The 13,220-nt window shown below is 33.5% G+C and overlaps 1 protein-coding gene across 3 annotated transcripts in view; it reads left to right on the forward strand.

Annotated features, from left to right (window-relative positions):
• The window catches only part of VPS13B (vacuolar protein sorting 13 homolog B), an 804,491-nt gene that overhangs the window by 345,267 nt on the left and 446,004 nt on the right, over window positions 1-13,220 (forward strand). For all 3 annotated transcript variants that reach the window (XM_007457167.1, XM_007457166.1, XM_007457168.1), the window contains exon 22: window positions 7,731-7,858. In XM_007457167.1, coding sequence (XP_007457229.1) covers window positions 7,731-7,858 — 128 coding nt within the window. The remainder of the gene's footprint in view (window positions 1-7,730; window positions 7,859-13,220) is intronic.

Below are 13,220 nucleotides of genomic sequence, written 5' to 3' on the forward strand. Positions count from 1 at the left end.
TTTTTTATTTCCGTTTCCCCCCCCCCCCCGCCCGCCTCCCTGCTCCCTTTTTGCAGTCAGAACAAGATTATAGTTTCCAGATGAAATTCTGAATGTCACATAGTGATGACATATATTTTCCTGGTTGGCTCGGCATGAGATGCAATTTTGCATGCCATGTCACGCTGACTTGCAGAATCCAAAAGCCATTATTTCCCAAGGGGCTTTCAGGAGTGATAGTATCAAATGTAGTTTGTATTTTGATGAAAAGTCTCGGGCATTATTGCAGTTTCTATGGCAAGTTGCTTAAAGGTTTATATATTATCCAAACTCCACAAATTTAAAAATAGAATTACTATGTAAAGGTCACTTTTTCTTCATGCTATTTAATTTTATATTGCCAACTAGAGTTGCCAAAAATCATGATCAGTGTAAAATATAGATCGAGAATTAGGAAGGTATAGTAGAAAAACCAGTAGATTAGTGACCAGAAAAACCAGTTTTTGACCCAGTTCCTCTCCCTTTTCAAGCTAACCTCAGACAGCCACATTTTTTATTCATTTATAAAATGGTAATAAGTATACCCAACTATCTCACAGATTTAAGTCTTGTTATAAGACTTAAATAAAGTAAGATATGTGAAAGTTCTAAAAAGTAGTAAAATACAATTCAGATAAAACGTAAAGAAGACATTTTTTATGTTTGCATTTTAAAAGGAAAGCTATAGGGTTCAAGCAAGGTGAAGCTTATTTTATCTATTAGTTTTTGACACTACAGTGTAATTTTATTTTTTCTTTATTTGATCTTAATCATCTTAAACCTGCCTTAAAACCCAGTATTTCCATTCATGCCTACATAATAACATTTATTTCACACTGATGATCTATTTTACATCTGTTTTAACTGGCTTGCTTTATTATACCAGTCTTTTTTTTTTCTTCTTCTTTTCTTCTTTTTTTAAAGGTGTCTCACATTCAGTTGCTTAGACATCTCTGTGTATCTTACAGGCCCCTAAAACCTAACATGCATCAAATCTGTACAACTCTGTACCTTCCCCTACCACTATTGACCATGTTGCTCAGGACTCATCCTTAGTGTCTCCTCCTGTCTGTTCTGCCTCCAAGTTATAGTCTCTTTGTTTCAGTCTGTTTGTATGTTGCTTCCCTAGTCAGAACCATATAATTACTTATATGCAGTAAAGTGAGGGTGTGCTAATTAGTCTCACTGGTATGTTTCCAGATTATCTCATCATTAATTGTTTAGATGACAGCAAGAGTCATCTTATTAAAAATCTAAATTGGATCATTTTATTCCCTATTTGAAATGCTTTTGTGACTTCCTATTGCACTTAAGATAAAATCCAAACTCCTTACCAAGGCTTATATAGTTTGACCTGACCTAGTCTCTGTTGGGTTCTTCCATTCCATCTTTTGTCATTTTTGTTACATTGATCCTCCTTCATTCCTTCAAACACTGCATGCTTTTTCTTGCCTGGGATCTTTTGCATATTCTGTTCTGTTTCCATTGCTGTTTTCATAACTATGTACTTTTCATACTCTGAGTTTTTATTTAAATGTTATCCTCTCAGTAAAGGAAGCTTTCCTTTTCAGTCTTTCTAAAATAGGTCTGTGCCACTCCTCAAAGATACCCTACCATAGCACCTCTTTTCTGTCCTCATAATGTTTATCATAGTTTTCCCTTTTTCTTCTGTCTCTTCATCCAGAGTGTATGTCAAGGGCTGTATTTGACTAATATACTTTTGTATTCCCAGAATCTAACAGCTCTTTCTGGCATTGGGCAAACAGTAAATAATTGTTGCATGAATGAATAAATTGTTTTTCTTTTGTTATTTTTATTTAGGGGCTTAATAATCACGTTCCTTAACATTATTTACCTTCTGTCCTTTAATTGATTTAAATTGATGTCCTGTAACTTTTCAAATCTGTTCCCAGATTTCCCAGGGATATTTATTGAATATTTGGGAGAAGGTAGCAGCTTGTGGTACACTTCAAATTGGTACACATAGTCTTTCAGGGTGTTCCTGCTACATCAGAAATTTACGTATATTTAAAAATGTTTAACTATGATAATAGTCCAGGTACAACCTGAGATATTGAGGTAAATTTTTATCTTTAGTCAGATAATCAGTAAGTATAACTTTGAGTTCTTTCAGTGTTCTTAGTTCTGTGCTAAGTACTTTGGGAAATTATGAGATTATAGAGGAAGGGCCAAATCTAATTTGGGGAATTCAGTGACCATTTCTCAGGAAATGGCATTTAAGGTAGAACTAAAACAGCAGGTTGATTGTGATAGAAAAGGAGTCATTTTGTTTCAAATCTGGTAAGCTTCAAGTTCTCTTCTATATCTTATAATCAATTAATGTTTAATCATTATTCTCTGTATTTAAAGTACTTTAATGAACTTTTTAATATACATTACAACATTTAACGTGAACAGTATTCTTGACATTGGATATAATTATTATTAACTTCTGACACTTAGATTAAATTGCTTTCCCAAAGCCATATGGCAACTGGCACAGCTGAAACCATAAGTTGACTTTAAGTGTGGTACTTTTTGCATGGCATAAAAATGAAGGAATAATATTGTACCAAGTTGGATGATACATGCCTAAGAAGTGATTATGGTAACCAGTAAAGTCTGGGTCTCAAAATTACCTTATTTATTGTTGAAAACAAGAAGTGTAATGGATATCAGACTACAATCTTAAATGTAGGGTTTATATAGCTCCAGTGAGAATGAACAAATATATTTTATGAACTATTTGCAGTACCAAGATCCTTAGTAGAAATATACATTTATCATGTATTTGGTAGAAATGGAAGCCATTGCACAAGGTATGAAAAAACAGAAGAGGCATCATAGCATAGTAGTTAAAAAGCCTGGACTTTGGAGTTAGACTGCCTAGTTTCTTATTCCAGCTTTGCCGCTTATCAGCTGGGTGACTTAGGATAGGTTACTTAACCTCTCTGTGGTCAGTTTCCTTATCTGAAAATGGTGATAATAAGAGTAAATAATAGTGTCTTCCTCATGGAGTTGTTATGAGGTTTAAATTGATGAATATTTGTAAAGCGCTTATAGCAGTCCCTGGCATGTAGTAGATGTTACAGAAGTTTCGGTTAAATAAAGTATGGCTCAAGATTGGCAGTTTTATAGAGTATACATGTGCTACCTGTAAAATATACACGATTACAGAAAAGAAATTTGTCTCTTTTTTAAAAACAAACTTGTCTTCCCATTGTCTTTTAGATAATATGATGGATTGAAAATTAGTATATCCAGGAATCTAAGAAAAAAAAAATGGTTCTGAAGAACCTAGGGGCAGGACAGGAATAAAGATGCAGATGCAGAGAATGGGCTTGAGGACATGGGGAGGGGGAAAGGTAAGCTGAGATGAAGTGAGAGAGTGGCATGGACATATATACACTACCAAATGTAAGGTAGATAGCTAGTGGGAAGCAGCCACATAGCACAGGGAGATTAGCTCCATGCTTTGTGACCACCTAGAGGGGTGGGATAGGGAGGGTAGGAGGGAGACGCAAGAGGGAGGAAATATGGGGATATATATATATGTATAGCTGATTCACTTTGTAATAAAGCAGAAACTAACACACCATTGTAAAGCAATTATACTCCAATAAAGATGTTTTAAAAAAAAGAAAATTAGTATATCCAAAATAGTGTGCTTTTACACTTCTAATAGCCAGATCATGCTATTTAATGAGAATTTTAAGCTGATTGTGTTTTTCATAGCTTTTTGGAAAGCACTTTTAAGCCACATATAGATTTCAGCACCTCCTTTAACTTCTTAAATCATTCTGTCAGCAAATTCAGCATTTACAATAAACGTGTGGCTTTTTTGGTTAATAGTGACTTGAAATATTACTTAGCAATCAGGTAATGGTGCCCCATCTGCTTGATAATATTATCATTTATTAGATGGATTTATTTTCAGACTGTGATAACATTATTAATACAACACTAATATTCTGTATCAGTGGATTTTAAAATTTGACCATAAGCAGCTTTTGTGGAAACCTTTGGTATCCATGGTTTCAAAGAGTTTTAAAATTTGGTCTTGGGACTCCCCTGGTGGTCCAGTGGTAAAGAATCCGCCTTCCAGTGTAGGGGATGTGGGTTTGATCCCTGGTCAGAGAACTAAGATCCCACATGCCGCAGGCAACTAAGCCGGCACCCTGCAGCTACTGAGATCGTGCGCCTCAGCGAAGATCCCACGTGCCGAAAACTACAGAGCTCACACTCTCTGGACCCCACGCGCCACAACTAGAGAGAGAAAACCCTGATGCCACAACTAGAGAGAAGCACTCATGCCTCAACGAAGACCCCGCGTGCTGCAATGAAGACCCAACACAACCAAAAAAAACCAAAAAAATTTGTCTGCATTTAAAGAATATATATTTATAGAATTTATTTTCTAGAGCAGTTTTAGACTCACATTTAAATTGAGGGGAAGGTTCAGAGATTTCTCACATATCCCCTGCCCCTACACATGCATAGTCACCCTCATTATCAAAATCCCCCACCAAGGTGGTACATGGTTATAATGGATGAATTTATGTTGATACATCATTATCACCCAAAGTCCATAGTTTTCATTAGGGTTCACTCATGGTGTTATACGTTCCTTCAGTTTGGACAAACGTATAATAACATGTACCCTCTGTTATAGTGACATACAGAGTAGTTTCACTGCCCTAAGAATTCTCTGTGCTCTGCCTGTTGCTCCTCTCTCCTTCCTAACTATTGTCTCCATAGTTCTGCCTTTTCCAGAATGTCATATATTTGGAATCATACAGTATGCAGCCTTTTCAGATGGGCTTCTTTCACTTAGTAATATGCATTTAACTTTCCTCCATGTGTTTTTATGGCTCATTTCTATTAAGTGATGTGTAGTACTCCATTTTCTAGGTGTACCACATTTTTTCTAGCAGTTCACCTACTGAAGGACATCTTGGTTGCTTCCAAGTTTTGGCGATTATGAATAAAGCTTCTCTAAACAGCTGTCTGAAGGCTTTTATGTGGTTGGTCTACATTTAAGTTATTTAAATTGGCAGAGTTCTGTAATGAGTTTATGTAGCCATTTTCTTCTCATAACTGCTAAAATATAAAAGAATAACAATGAAGTCCAAGTAAATGGAAAGTAAATTAAGGTGTGTTTTATTTAAAAAATTATAATAGGTAATTCATTGTTGTAAAACATTAATTCTGAAATATACAGTAAAAAGTTAAACACTTCCTCCCCCTTACCCCTCATCAATTCCATTTTACTGTCCTCAGAGGTAACCTCTGTCAAGGGTTTGTATTTTACCCTTCTATAACTTTTTCTATGTATGAGATAGACAAATACATGCTTAAACTCACATACTGTTTTAAAAACATATTTGGATTATACTACACATATATATATATCTTTTTCACTTCATAAGGTATCAAAAATATGATTTCTGTCATATGTTTAACTGTTCCTCATTTTTAAATGATTGAATTACCATCCTTATGACAGGTATTCCAAAGTTAATTTAACCGTTTCTTTTTTGATGGACAGATAAGTTGCTTAGCACTTTCTTTCTCCCCTTACCCCTCCCTCCCTCCCTCCCTCTGTTTCGCTATTTCAAATAATACTGCTGATACTAAACAGTTTTATAAATTGTTGGTATGCATGTCTCATATGTTTTAGTATTTCTGTAGCATAGGGTCTTAGAAATGAGATTATTTTTTAGAAAAAAACTTGCATGTTTAAATTTTGATAAATACAAAATGTCCTGTCTTGTAATTCCAGTCTATGGACTATACTTATTTATATTCCCTGTATACAGAACATTCTAACAAGGAGCTTAGATAATGTTGGATTTTTAAAAATACGAATTAACTCTTTAAAATGTTTGCCAAATGACAGTTGAAAAGGATATCTGATTGTTGCCTTAATTTTTATTTCATTGTTAGTAAAGTTGAGCATCTCTTAATAAGTTTATTGGCCAAATTATATTTTTCTATGAATTATCTGTTCATATTCTTTTCCATTTTTGTTGTTGTTTATCCATATGCTACTTGGATATCTTCATCTGAACATGTAGTGAGAATCTCAACCTGACGGTTCTAAAACTAAATTTCTTTTCCTCTTGATTCTCCTCCCCGTACAGCTCCATTCTTCCATTTGATCAGATGTAAAACCTTGGAGGCATCCTTGTTTTGCTTTTCTCTCTTACTGAACTTCTAGTCCATCAGTAAATTGTGTTGGCTGTATCTTGGAAATGGATACAGGAAAACTATTTCTTCCTACCTCCATTGCTACTACCATCTCTCATAACTTGTCTTCCTGTTTTGATACTTGATCTATGTAGACAGTTTTCTGCACAGTAGCTAGAGAAGTTCTCTCAAAATAATGTCCATAAATTTCATGAATGTATTTAGAATACATTTTCATATCCTGGCTCCCTCGAAGTAAAACCCAGCCTCCTTACCATGGCCTGTGTAAGCCCTGTATGATTTGGTCTCTGTTGATAGCTCTGACCTTGTCTCCCACTTCTCTCTTACTCTGTTCTAGCTATCCTTGCTTTTATACTGTTGCTTGAAAATCCTAAGTACACTCCCATCCTGGGCCTTCACATTGTTGTTCCATCTGCCTTGAATGCTCTGCTTCCAGCTCTATGGGTCTCTCTCAAACTGTTTTTGTTTCTTTTAAACAAACAATTTTTGAATTTCTAATATGTATAATGTGGTAGACTGTGGGATTATGAGAATAAAAGGTTTATGCTCCATGCCGTTAAGATATTGTAAATCTGCAAATATGTGACCCAAATTGAGAGGAGAGGGAAAGTGTGCCTAGATACAGCAATTGTCATTCTCATAGTGGTGATATGGTAGCAGTTACTTTGGAGACCGTCCTATGATCATTAAACTTAACTTAGTAAAAGTCTTGAAAAGCAAGATCTGATTTATTTATTTTATGGTATTTAAAATAGCACCTATAAATTATATGTTTGCATTAACTTAAAATATATAAATACATATGGATCTGTCCAGATATAATATATTGTTATAAATAATTATTTAATTTCTGAAATTTACATTATAAAAATTGTCAGAGTTCTCTAAGTTCTTTATTTTAGATGAACAAAATTTTTCTTAACATATATCTGCCTTTTATGTGTTCAATGCTGCTTTTGCTTACCATCAAAAAATAAAGAAAAAAAGAAAAAAAATTGAGAGATACTATGAGTAAGCTTTTGTTATCAAGACAGTTCACATAGGGGAAGATACATTTTGTATCAACTTTGGATGAAGCAAGTGCTTTGTAGTTGAATTTTCTTTCTCATCAAGTAAGATTTTTATTGATGTATTAACTTCATGCTGAGAAACAAACAGATTGTTAGGTTACCATTTAATAAATTTTCATAATGTAAACACATCCATGTATTAAAAAAAGAGAACATTACCATTGCTCCACAAACCTACCTCCCAATCATCAATCCCTGACAAGTCATCAACACTCTCTTGAGTTTTAACAGATTAGGTTTGCTTGGTTTTGAATAATTGTAAAAATCAGTAATTCTTTAAGATAAAATGATCTAATATGATATTTTATAATCTCATATAGAAGTTTTAATTTTAAACAAGGAAAGAAATAATATTGGAAGTATTTTCTGTATGTTTATGTGAAACTATAAGGTACATTTATGTTAAATAACTCTAGCTATTCTTATTCTTAGAATCCAGACCATTGTCAGTTCCTGTGAAAGCCATGCTGAATATAGCAGAAGGCTGTAGAAGTCCTGAAGAAAGAATGAAGGAGTTTATTGGAGTAGTATGGAATGCAGTAAAGGGTCTCACACTGCAGGTAAAATGAAAGTTAGAAATATCATGGTTTTAATTTTTATGATTCTTTTTAATTTTTAGAACCTTTAATATTGGTAAAGTTTTCTCACTGGTGACACTCATGTATACCGTCTCATTTCATAATTTAAATAAAAACTATTGGTGCACTTTGCATATTATTAATAAAATGATATGAAACACATATGCTTTTCCTGATAAAGTTATAAAATTATACAAATTTTGAAATGTTATTTGAATTAAATAATTCGTTTTACTTTTTGCTTCTTTTAAGCACTATTTGAAATATTTTAAATGGTCGATATACCAATAACATTCTTGTCTCAGTACTGAAATAAAAAACTTAGTTGGAATTAAAATAAAAGGGTTATCTAATTATTATTCCTACCTAATTATAAACCAAATATGAAAATGATAATTGTAACTATCTATTTTATTGTTATTAAATTTTCTTCTCACTTATTTTCACTGTTAAGTACACATAATTTAATCTTACTGAATTACACTTCTTCCAGATCATGTTTTAACTGATGAAAATACACAATTAAATGCTTATCTCATTTCATAGGAATTAGGTAAGGGTAACTCAGCAGTTGCTCAGTTTTTGTATAGATTTTTTTCCTCTTTGAAATAAGATATGAAAGACTGATAACAGAGGCATCTTTGTAGAATTTTATGTGTACCAGACAGTAATATCTAAGTACTGGGGCCTTCCATTTCTATTTAAGATGTAGAAAATTGCAAAAGAATGTTGCTTCCACCTTATGAACAAGAAAGACCAAGGTAGATGATCTATTAAATTAAACCAGGATGCTTCACCCACCTAAACTGCAAGATAATAAATATGTGCTGTTTTTAGCTGCTACATTTGTGGTAATTTGCTATGCAGTATAGAAAAGTGATACAAACACCTATGCATAGCTATAATATAGTCTGATTACTACAACGAAACCTTATTAAATCACTTTTTAGAAATATATCTAAAAACATCTCCAGTTCCCTAATATCAGGTAAATATGATTACAGTTGATCCTTGAACAACATGGGTTTGAACAGTGCAGGTCCACTTGTATGTGGATTTTTTTCAATACTTCAGTACTACATGGTCCGTGGTTGGTTGAACCAATGGATTCAGAACAGTGAATACAAAGGGTGGACTGTAAAGTTATATCTGGATTTTCTGCTGCAAGGGTTCAGTGACCCTAATCCTTGTTTTGTTCAAGGGTCATCTGTATTTGAAATACTGTTTAATACAAGAGCCAGTAACCTGGGTTTTGGCAATCTTTTACAGCCTCTCTTAGCATGCTGCTTTTATCAAATTAAGAGAAGAGGGGGGAGAGAGAAAGTGTTTTTGTCATTCTTTTGTTGTTGTTTTAACTCTTAACTTGCAGGAAACATGACTTTTTCACAGACATCAGCTATATCTTACCAATCTCTGCCAGCATGAGGCCTTTGCTATTAATATTATTCTAATAACTCCTTGTGTTGACTTACCTGTGTTCCTCCTCTAGAGGTTCCTTTGATGCATTGGTGGCATGAGATAGGAAGGTGAGACAACATGAATGCAGGAAACATTTAGTGCCTTTACATTGTTTGAGATTGATTGTAGAAGCAGAAAACAGACAGTGCTCATAAGATATTTGCTGAACATTTATATTCAATGTTACTTTCTTTAATCTATAATAAAGACTATCTCCTTATGATGTCTTTCATTGTATATCACTCAGTCCTAGTACAAGCATTTACCCATGCCACATGATAGAGCTAACTAGACCATGTGTGGTTTTGCTCCTGGTAACTATTTATATTTATTCACTTAATTATATGTAGCTTCTCTTATGATAAGATCTTTAATCTCAAGGGACATATATTACTGATGGGAATGAGGATGGTACATGGGCAACTGTATCTCAGTTTTATTCTTTTTCTCAATTTGGTCAACCTCAGTCTGCATTCTTAGTTTACTCTAGTCTGTGGTCATAAAATAATAAACTTAAGAAGTCTTTCTTATTTCCCGTGTTTCTACATAATGCCTTACTAACCTTTACGTGGTCCTCTAATTTCACTGTTTTAACACATTCTGTTTCTACTATTTAAATCACCAATACAATAAATGTTTTTCCCCTGATGAGTAATACCCATCATCTTGTTATGTATTATTTTGTAATCTTCTAGAGAGAGTAATCTATGGTGTATTTAGTAGTCAATAAATGTAAATGCTAAAGTGATTAGTAAGTTAAGAAGACGAGTAACTACTTTGAGCACATATTTCTACTATAATTATTATATAAATAAGTAACAGTGAACTTATCTGATTATAGTTCAATCTGAGGTTCTAAATTATAGTTTGACACAAATAATATTTCATAGAAGAAAGGAATAATCCAAATATTATTAGATCTCTTTCTAGCACTTTACCTTACATAGCATGTTTTTTGTTAGCACTGTACTTTAAGCCAGTTGTATTCAGAAGTTAGTTGTATTTTGATTTCATTAAACTGGGACCAAAAACTGTGGTAGGAAAGGTATGTTTTCTTTGTGTCTTTTCTGAGACATTTAGTGTGTAATAGATTTTCATGGACATATCTCTTAAATTTAGATGTCTATCCTACTACAAAAATTTGCTTTCTTTTGACTCTCATCTACAGCTTTCTTTTCCTGGCAACACAGCTCCTTTCTTTTCTTGCTCAGTTTTCCTCTTCTATTCTAGGGAAAATGCTTTGATACCAAAATAACCTTATATAGTCTTCACTTCATATGTATGAAGTATGTATATGCAATATATATATATAGAAATAGAAGTTCCACTGTAGTGGGACTGTAACAGATCTCTTGGACTTTATGTGTCTTTTTAATATTAATTATCTTGTACTTTCCTCAGAAATGTAGCTCTGGAGTCGATGAAGAGGTGGAATATAATTTGAGGATTGGCTCCAAGGCCCTATTGCTCTTTAATATGTCCTACTTCACTTTATGAAATTTCTTATATCCTTTCTGTTAAACATTGTATTTCCCAAAAATTTCTGTTGGAATATAAGTATTTACTTAATGATCATAAGCATCTTAACCTTTTAGTACCCTAGTATAAACTTGTTTATTTTTTAAAACAGCTAGTTGCCTAGTAATACATTATAGAATGCTCTTTTTAAGATTCCAAGCGGTATGAGATCGTTATGATATTTGTAAGCCAATAAGTAAACACATGAATATTCCACAACATAAGATATTCTGGAGAACATCCTCCTCTGCCCAGGATGAAGTAACAGGGCCCAGATTTATCTTGCTGCCTGAAACAACCAAAAAATGGATAAAGTATATTAAACAATGGTTTCAAAACACTAGATGATAGGGAAAGTTAGACAGCAAACCCTGGGAGACTTAAGGTAAAGTCACCAGAACCTAGTGACTTATGAATTTGGAGAATAAGAGAGTGGAGGGAGTCTAACTGGCATTCCAGGTTCTGATCTGGGTAGATAGTGATACCAATACATGATAGGAGGAGCAGCTTTTCAAGGTTAGCAGCAAATTGGGAGTTTGAATTTATACATGTATTTGAAATGCCTGTGAGATATCCAGGTATCTCTTAGACTGAATATTCATATCTGGAGCTTAAGGAAGAAATATTATTTTGGAAATCATCTACAGATGGTTAAAACTAGGAGAATTCAAAAAAGTATGTTAAGTTGAAAGAGCAGTGGGCCAAGCAGATACCATTTCTAAAGTAGTCAGTATAAGAGAAAGTTTCATTGAAGGGAACCCTAAAGGAATGATCAGAAATGTAGAAGGAAAGGTCAGAGAGTTCAAGGAAGCCAAGGATGTATAGAATTTCAAGGAGCCATTGTTCAGCACTATCAGATTCTGGATGTTAACTCTGGGCTTAACTTTGCTTATCTGTAATATGAAATGGCTAGATTAAGTAGCGTTTAAGGTATTTCCAATTCTAACGTTCTTATGTAATTCTTTTGGTTCTTTTGCTTGTTTTGTAATGATGCAGTGCCTTCATTAGCTTTATCACGAACAATGAAAATCTTATATGTCATTATGGATTAGTTATAAGTAAAGATACTGATGTTCCTCTTTTTTTTTTTATTTTGGCTAAATACACATGTAACATTTACCTTAACCATTTTTTTAAGAGTACAGTTTAGTCTGATGTTCCTCAGTTGACTAAGCTTATTGTGTATAAATTAACGTTTAATTATGGGAGTACTAAATGATGTATATTTGTATAGATTATTTTTAAAATGATCAAGGCACCTTGCTTGCCTCACTCCTAGTCCCAGGCCTGTATTATACATACTATATATTTAGACATTTCCAAATGTTAATATATTCTGAAAAAGTTCAGGAATAAAACTAGATTCTGATTCAATGATCAAAATCTAGGCCCTAAAACTGAGTTTTTTAAAAAGTTGTGTCCATTGTCCAAGACATTTTATGAGCCAAAATATAAAAAAGAAAACCCTGAAGTTGTCATCAGATTAAACAAAACATCATAACTTAAAGCCATTGAAGGATTATTCTTTTAATGGAAGTTTGAGCAAGTAAATGTGTTTGGAATCAGAGTTTCTGGAAAGTTGATTTTGGAGCCAAAGTTGATATTTGCTAAGCCCATGAACTTTTTTACTTATTTTAGAAAGACGTACATTGCATTAAGACATCAACAATATTTGTGATAACCTATTTGTTTTTCAATGGGAAAAGGAACTTGCATAACTTAACTGTAATTGGATTGTTTTATAGTGCTGAATGTAGTGTTGAACAATTTTTTAATATGAATTTGGTTTGGGCGGGGCCTTTTCACCATAGATTAGTATAAGCTCATTTTTTTAATAATTTTTCTCCATCTGCTCATCAGCAAAGTTCCTATCTATTACATTTTTTATTCCAGAACAACATAATTGGCAATGGCAAGCGGTTGACAAAATAGAAGTACTCTGGCCTAGAATTCACTAATAAAGGAGAACATTACCCTGGTTTTGGCCAAACTCAAGTCTTTTTGTCTTTTGCATTGAAGATCGTGTTGCCGTCCTATGGCATTTCCTGGGTGTTTTTTGTAGTCTTCTGACTGTGGACAGTATAGTGTAAAATGGACACTTTATTTTCCATACAAAGCATCCTGATCTCCTTCTTTTTGCTAATAACCTTTTATTCCTTTTAGGAAATGACTTTCCACGTTCTGTGAGATTTTGGTGAGAGTGTCAAAGTTGCTTAAGCACCATAAGCCAGTTAAGCTACAATTGAATTTTTTCTCCCAGAAAGTTATATATAGCGTATGACCAGTGATGCAGTAATCATATTGCACGATACACTTAATGTTCTCAAGTCCAGTGAACTTCCTGGCTTATCTCCAGGATGAGATAAGA

The sequence above is a fragment of the Lipotes vexillifer genome, unplaced genomic scaffold (genome assembly GCF_000442215.2).
Source record: "Lipotes vexillifer unplaced genomic scaffold, Lipotes_vexillifer_v1.1 scaffold376, whole genome shotgun sequence".
Taxonomy (NCBI): Eukaryota; Metazoa; Chordata; class Mammalia; order Artiodactyla; family Lipotidae; genus Lipotes; species Lipotes vexillifer.